The sequence below is a fragment of the Homalodisca vitripennis genome, unplaced genomic scaffold (assembly GCF_021130785.1).
Source record: "Homalodisca vitripennis isolate AUS2020 unplaced genomic scaffold, UT_GWSS_2.1 ScUCBcl_613;HRSCAF=3010, whole genome shotgun sequence".
In the NCBI taxonomy this organism is placed as follows: domain Eukaryota; kingdom Metazoa; phylum Arthropoda; class Insecta; order Hemiptera; family Cicadellidae; genus Homalodisca; species Homalodisca vitripennis.
In genome coordinates this window covers 95474-103418 of record NW_025776771.1, presented here as the reverse complement: position 1 = coordinate 103418, position 7945 = coordinate 95474, and the positions used below count along the sequence as shown (strand labels likewise).

Sequence of the window (7945 nt, the reverse complement as noted above, 5' to 3'; positions counted from 1 at the left end):
TCCTCACTGAGCAGGATCCGGACATGGGCGACTTCAGAGTACTCCCAACGTATCCCTGCGTGGCGTATATATCATCATACAAGCTATACTTTCCCCATCAGCCCAGTCTCATTCTTCATAATCATATTTTAAAATTAACATGAGAAAAAAGATACGCATGTCAATTCTACAAACCTATTTTAAGGACGTAAGGCCTAGAAGATACTTACTATCTAACATAGATTGTCGATGGTAGTTTAACACATCTGCGGAATATTCTCCAGTACTTGCATTGTGACATATTTACAGTGCAACAAGCCCGGATACGAATCAAGGATCAGGGTACACCATCGCTTATTGTTTAGAAATTACTTAAATTTTAGACCAACTCCTTTTCCGGGAGAGCTTGGGCTCTCATGCTGTAATCTGGTCGGCGTGATTGAGGAAGTCTATTGGGGGTCGCATTTTTTACTTCAGGACCTAACGGGGTTACTACTGAAGCAAGATTGACCGCAGAAGGTGATAAAATTAGTAATAAACCTTTACACTCTGAAGACAGAGCTTTAATGTTTTTTTAATCTGGCTGAAGAATTGTGGGCATAATTCCGCGTCTTTACTGGACGGTTTCAGTGGCTTCCGAAAACTATCGACCTAAAGGTCAAGGTTAGAGGCAGGCGTAAGGGGATTGGCCTGAAATTTACCGAGATGAACCAAACGCATTGACATATACGTTCAATATATTATACAATAATATAATATTACCGTGTTAGAATCTGGATCATAGTCTTTATTACTATAACTGCTTGGCTTCAACAAAGGTCCATTCAATGATTTCACAAAACACTATCACCGTTTCTCAGTAGGCTACAATAACATAATGTATTACATGTCTCAATACTAGCAGAGTCTACAAATCAGTAAAAGAAGTCGTTATTGTTATAAATACGCATTTATTAAAACTTTGTTTACCCCAGAGTTATATAAGTAGTAGTTGCAAATTATACTAGTACTATTCAATACACACGTTTTTTGGGTTTTATTTTTATAACTATGGTATGAATATATTAATAGTTATATACTGTAGTACTAGTTCACATATTATTTCAAGAATGTTATCATATATATATATATATATATATATATATATATATATATATATATATATATATATATATATATATAATTATACAGTTAATTAAAAGACACAATTGTGATAGCGTAATGTTTTCATAACGTTTATTTTCATACTCGTATGTATACATTTTATATTACAAGTACACATTATTGCAATCTCCCATTATAAATACATTTATTGAATACAATTTTACTACCACTGTTACTGGATAGTGTTGTCGCATTGCTCTGTACGAATAATAAAAAGTATGTTTAAAACTTTCTTGTTTCGATTTTTCTTGGAAGATCTCATCCCAGGTGGTTGAAGCCAATACATATGAAGCTTAAGATCGTACTTATGCTCTCCTGTTGATCTGAAACTTAATACATTCAATTCTGATGTGCTTGTTGTATGCTATGTGGTGGGAACGATAGTGATCCTTTGTGTTCAATTGGATTTTATCCCTGATTTGTAAAACGTTTATTATTATAAGTTTTATTTCCCATAAACTTTTCCTCATGTTAAAATGCAAGCTTTACAACGTTGTCCAGCCCTTACGCCTTAACATCTTGCCTCAGGAACATATTATCCTCATCAATGAATGTGTCCAGATAAGGTGGTGCAGTCTAGTTTCAGTTGAAATCAATTTTTTAAAAGGTTTTACTGAATAAATTTATATATTAATTATTTATGTGTATGAGATAAAATTTAAACATCTACACAGAACAAAAATTCTTTGTACTACAAGTAACGTCAAGTGTTATGCTGTAAACTTCAATTACAATATCATTTTAATTCCACTAAAAGTAATTCCTAAATATTTTAGATGTATACTTGATAATATTAATACATTGTTATGGAGAAACCTGTAATTTTTTTCTTAAAAATTATACATCTTTTTGTTTAAATTACAATTGAAATTAAAGCTGTTTGGATAAATTCACAATAAAATAAAACTGGGGTTGCATTTAACTAAAGAAGCTGTACAAATATTGTTTTTATTTGTAAATTATATACTTATTTTCACGTACAACATGAACACATGCATTAAGGTAATATATATCCTAATTGATAGTATCAATTTACCGAGGTAGAGATTGGTCAACGGTTTGGTAAAAGTATAGAATATTAATGTTATTTACGATTGATAGTAATGATGTAGGGATTAAATGTATACCGGATTCTCTGTTTTTAAATTTAAAATCCATTTTGTAACTTCCGTATAACTTTTGTTTGTATTTTGATGAATCTTATTTATATACATAAATTAAGAATATTAAATGTCTGTATAGTACGTTTATTTAGCTTTAGGGAAGTAACATGGTTAGAGTAGATCGTACATTTCTGTTTTTCAATATTCCTATTGATTTGATAGGTTTCACGAAAGTTTTTAATGTTTATAAGGTAAAATATGACTGAAAGAAAATATATACATTTTTTAACAGTACGTTTGTGTGTGCTTATGGCTCTGATTATGATCAAGCTAACAGTTTGTGGGGCAGTTACAAGTTTTTATAAATATGTTCTAGAAGACTTAACCCAATAACTATTCCACCATAATCTGTACAAGTTACAATTATATTGTTCTTAGGGTTGCTTGCGTACAAAGACCTTCAAAAATATTTTAAAGTGACTATTTAATTTCAATCCCATCTTTGAAATATCAATTTTACAATTGATTCCGTGTCAAAAACAATCTGTGTTATTTTACTATGAAATCTTTCACAACATTTAAAAAACATTACTACGTTTCGCACAAATCATACACTTAAAACTAAATTTCAGTTTTAATTTAATTTTCATGATTAAATTTAATATAAATCACCACTTAAGTAAGCCAAGTTGTGTTGGATTCCTCTTACATAACAGTATTTTTGTTTGTATTTAATTTAATATAATAAAGCGCTGTGTCTCTCAAAATTTGCATCACAGAGATCGTTGGCATTTATAAAATCTAACCGGAGCCGAAAACTGAGAGACACTATATCTTACTACGTCATGAGCACTCAGAGTTCCACTCTTCTTTAATTGCTGCGTTCTAGTTTTTAAATAAGTGAGAAAACAGACGAAGGGTACACCACTAATACCACAACTATTCAATTTATATAATATTATATTATGATAAACGTAATAAAAAACGCTTTGTGTCCAAAACAATTTAGGTACACTTTTACTTAGGCTCTTATTTACATCATACATACTATTTAAAATTGTTGACTCAGTATTTAATCCCACTTTAACACAAAACTGTTCCCTGCTAAAAATGTGTTCTCGTCAAAAATCTTATAAGTTTAGAAAGTTTATAAAATGAAGAAACCAGATATATTGCTTTGTAATTATTACTTCAGACATCAGGTACTAGAACATCAGACATCTTTTAAAATATCACGGCACTGATCTGACTCAATACTGAATTCTACAATATTCTACAGACTCTCTGAAAGTCTGGAGAAATAAATTTATGTGACTACCGAAGGACTAAATACATCAAATCCTGGCGCTTTTCCATTCTTCAAAGATGTGTGTGATGACTATTCATTGATTAGTATAAGTTTCTAACATTTGTTATGGAACATAATAGCTTTATTGTTCTATTTATTGCATTATTATTATATTGAAAATAAAACATGTTTTTCGTAACTAATTCATAGGAATTAATCGGAGGCTTATGTCAACCTTTTATATCTAATTATCTTAACCTACAATATTGTTATTCAGAACAGTAATTAGATAAAAACTTCTGCTTTAGATTTTATTATTATCAAATTAATGCTTTGCTACAAACATTGTTCATTAATTTTCAAATTTTGTATACAAAGTAAAATATAAGGTTTTGTTTGTAACTATGAAATACTCGATAGTCATTGAAAATATACGTAGAAGGCTAACATAACTAGTTATTAAATTAATATAAATATTTAAAAACTACTCTATATTAACTAAATATCAACTCCTACTATGATCAAGCGATTAAGTTAAATCAGTAAATCAACAAGAAAACATACAATATTCGATTTATTCATCTAGTATTATAAATCTTTTATTTTAATTTTGGAAGCTGTTTTTTGTCGTTTAAACTACAGCGTAGGCTAGTTTGTTATATGAGCCACTTAATATTTTGAAATACTGAAAATTAATCACGTACTTTGTTATGATTAATGACTTAATTATAAGGCTATATCCAAACAACAACCATTTATGGTACATACATAATAATTGTGACAAATACGGAGTGTCATATTTTGTCAGCAATCTGTTCAATACATGCTATATTGGCTATTGATATCACGTCAGTGTTCAATCCTTATGACAAAACTATACCGTGCACCCTAACTTTGGTATGAATGTTACTATTAAAGTGGAGCCTCCCTTAAAGAATGTTGTCCTCAAAAAGTTTCCTGGTTTTATCCAAACCCTTTTTAGTGCTTAATATTTTCTGGGGACGGATCTCAAATTTTTCTACAACTAAGCTTTTCTACAGCTAAAACGCTGCCACCCGTACTTTCTCCAATTGAACTATAGACCCCACAAGATTGTTCATGAGAGTTACAGTCAGGATGTACGACATTCTTCTACAGGGAGTTGGCGTTAGACTCCGTTGATGTAAAGTTCGTCAGGAACCCTCTTCTCTGGCTATTTAAAAACCCTGTGGATTTTATTAAGAGGTAAGACAGAATTTTTCCACGGACTATTTTAATCCTTGAGATAACCGTTTCCCGCAATTCGCCCGGCTAGCTCTGTCGGTAGAGCATGAGACTCTTAATCTCAGGGTCGTGGGTTCGAGCCCCACGTTGGGCGCCATTTGTTACGCCCCACCTCCGAGGGTTGCACCAAATTCAAGGCCCACATCTGGAGCAGCACCCACGGCGGCACGAACGGTCCCTTGCTGGAGTTCGTGCAGACCAAACCCTCCGAAACCGGGTGCCGCCAAGTATTCGCCCTGGACTGCGAACTCGTGTTCACCACGGTGGGTCTGGAGGTGGCTCGGGTGTCCCTGGCGAAAGTGGACGGATCGAGCCAGCACGACGCTCTGGTTCAGCCCGAGCACGAGATCATCGACTTCAACACGCGCTTCTCCGGAGTCACCAAGGAGGACTACGTACTGTACTAGGCGGAAACTCTGAAGCAAGCCCAGTACGACCTGCTCCACTATATCAAGAGTGACACGATCCTCGTAGGGTACGGCATCGAGAACGATCTTCGGGGCGCTGAAGATTGTCCACACCTTGGTGGTAGACACAACGGCGATCTTCCCCACGAACACGGACTCCCGTTCCACAGGTCCTTGAAGAGCCTTGCGCAGGAATACCTTGGGAAGAATATTCAAATCAGTGATACAGGTCATGACTCACTGGAGGACGCAAGGCTCTTCAAGGACCTGCGGCACGGGATTCCGTGTTCGTGAGGGAAGATCGCCGTTGTGTCTACCACCAAGGTGTGAACAATCTTCAGCGCCCGAAGATCGTTCTCGATGCCGTGCCCTACGAGGATCGTGTCACTCTTGATGTAGTGGAGCAGGTCGTACTGGGCTTGCTTCAGAGTTTTCCCCTTGTACAGTACGTAGTCCTCCTTGGTGACTCCGGAGAAGCGCGTGTTGAAGTCGATGATCTCGTGCTCGGGCTGGACCAGAGCGTCGTACTGGCTCGATCCGTCCACGTTCACCAGGGACACCCGAGCCACCTCCAGACCCATCATGGTGAACAAGAGTTCGCAGTCCAGGGCGAAGACTTGGCGACACCCGGTGTCGGAGGATTTGGTCTGCACGAACCCCAGCAAGAGACCGTTCGTGCCGCCGTGGGTGCCGCTCCAGACGGGGGCTTTGCATTTGGTGCAACCCTCGGAGGTGGGGCGTTACAACCTCGGTTGGCGTCTTGTGCATGCCTTGTCCCTGATTGCTAGACATCATCAACCTCAACCAGTGATCCCGAGGTCCTGGGCCTCTCTGTGAGGTGCTGATTGCTGGGACAAATGATTAGGCAGTCAGTGCGCAGAGTAACATATACCATCAATTATAGGGATACATTGCTGCCGGGCAAGCTGACACTTAGTACGTTGTGGCCACCCTGCCGGACCGATAAGATCTGGACCCAGACCACCCCGTCAGCGATGAGATCGCCCTCGTAAATACATAAATAAAATACAGGTACACCAGAGTGCTAATCTTGGAGGGATTGGTGGAAAGTTCTTCACTAGGCTCGGCCAACATCTAACAAAGAGGGGCAAGCGGCTACTGGCTGGGATAATTGTAAGAGTGTCATTGATGAGTCCTCTCAAGGCTGTGAGTCCATCATACCTGACGACTCCAACAACCACCACCTCTCCCACCATTAACCCCACCTTTGAGTCTGCAGCACATTCACATACCGCTGAAGCTACGAAGTCCTATACTGCTACAACCGTGTCACAGGAAGTTACCATAGGTTAATCTGATTAAACGTCACGCGGAGTCTTGTCTCACAAGAGCCTTGCTGGAGTCACGGAGCCTCCGGACACACGCCGAGTATACGACAGTCAGGCTCTTAACCTACGGAGAAGGAATAGAATTGTTAGAGAGCCCACTTTTCGGTAAAGGGCTAGTGAGTTAACTCAAATATGTAAAACACACATAAAATGATGATTGGTTACGATTACTTCATGTACATTTCCAAATAGACAGTACAAAAGCACCGTTTTAAACCGAGAACTGTTTTAACAGCGAACACATTGGTCTGTTCAAATTTCCAAACTAAAAATTGGCAAACACGTCTTAAACACACAATGTAAAGGCAGATTCATTTTGTGATCCTTTTTTTCTTTTTTTAAATTTAGTTTAAAAAAATTTTCATTACAGCCGATTTGCTAACTTTTTTATTTTTAATTTGAACTGAATCTCCAACGAGGGTAATTGTTAACGAAACCGGCTATTGACAAGATGGGTTATTACAATTTTTCTAATACACTAGAGTCCGTAGTAAATGCAGAAGTAATAAACCAGTATGAGCAAGAGGTTAATTGGTCAGTGGTGAACTATTCAAAAAGAATCGAGCATTACTAAACAATAAAAAAGCACGAGTCTAGGAAAGATTACTTTCCTGAAAGACTCCGTATAATAATAATAGTTTTAAAATTAGAATTAACTTGTAGAACAACAGGAGTTCAGAATCTGAATGATTATTTAAATATACATTGCAATAAATGCAGTTCTACTAAAATAGTGACAACTATACAAAAAAGACACGAAATGTTTTGAAACTCAAAAGGAAACCTAATTTCGAGAAAAAACATGGGGTCTTTCAGGAATTGATAGAACTGTATTTAATGAGGAGTTAAAACTTGTTTGGATAACAAAAAATTTATTAAAATGTCATCCTTACTGCGAAAGTCTACGATGATTTAAATTAATTATCTCTTGCAAAAACACTTTGAACAAAACTGTCATGTGACATCATAAACAATAAAAACCGTTATGGTAAATGATTAAAAAGTGTAAATACGTTATAAAACGTTTTAGTGAAGCAGATTTAGCATATGTCGGTAATGAAAAATCTCCTTCCGTCACTTAAATAAGGAACCCTCTCGCGTAGACAGAGACAAGCAACCTTTCGTGATAGCACCTTTGTTTGAGGTTAGTCAAATCGTTTAAAACCCCTAAACAGAAAATGAAAAATGACATGTAAACCTATTATATTGTGTTTTATAAAAATGCTCTAAATATATTGTGAAGTAATTGACCATATAAGATTATTTTTGTTTTTAAACAGGACTCTATCCCTCATTCCAAAAAGCTTTAAAAGTGCATTTAACTTATCAGAAAATATGTATTCAGTAAATACTTTTATGCTTGGTTCGATACGCCTATTCTGAGAAAAATAA

General features: G+C 36.2%; 1 protein-coding gene and 1 non-coding gene across 2 annotated transcripts; one reads left to right on the top strand and one right to left on the bottom strand.

The window, feature by feature from the left end:
- Positions 1-4818: 4818 nt before the first annotated feature.
- On the top strand, positions 4819-4891 carry Trnak-cuu. Its single transcript has one exon. It is a non-coding gene; the product is annotated as a tRNA-Lys (tRNA).
- Positions 4892-5434: 543 nt separating this feature from the next.
- LOC124370895 (putative exonuclease GOR) lies at positions 5435-5788 on the bottom strand. Its single transcript, XM_046829198.1, has one exon. The coding sequence runs from the start codon at positions 5786-5788 to the stop codon at positions 5435-5437; it is 354 nt and encodes a 117-aa protein (XP_046685154.1).
- Between the last annotated feature and the right edge of the window lie 2157 nt (positions 5789-7945).

What these genes read in the sequence shown, in the direction of transcription:
- LOC124370895 (XM_046829198.1), bottom strand. Translation starts at nt 5,788, where the DNA reads ATGATGGGTCTGGAGGTGGCTCGGGTGTCCCTGGTGAACGTGGACGGA.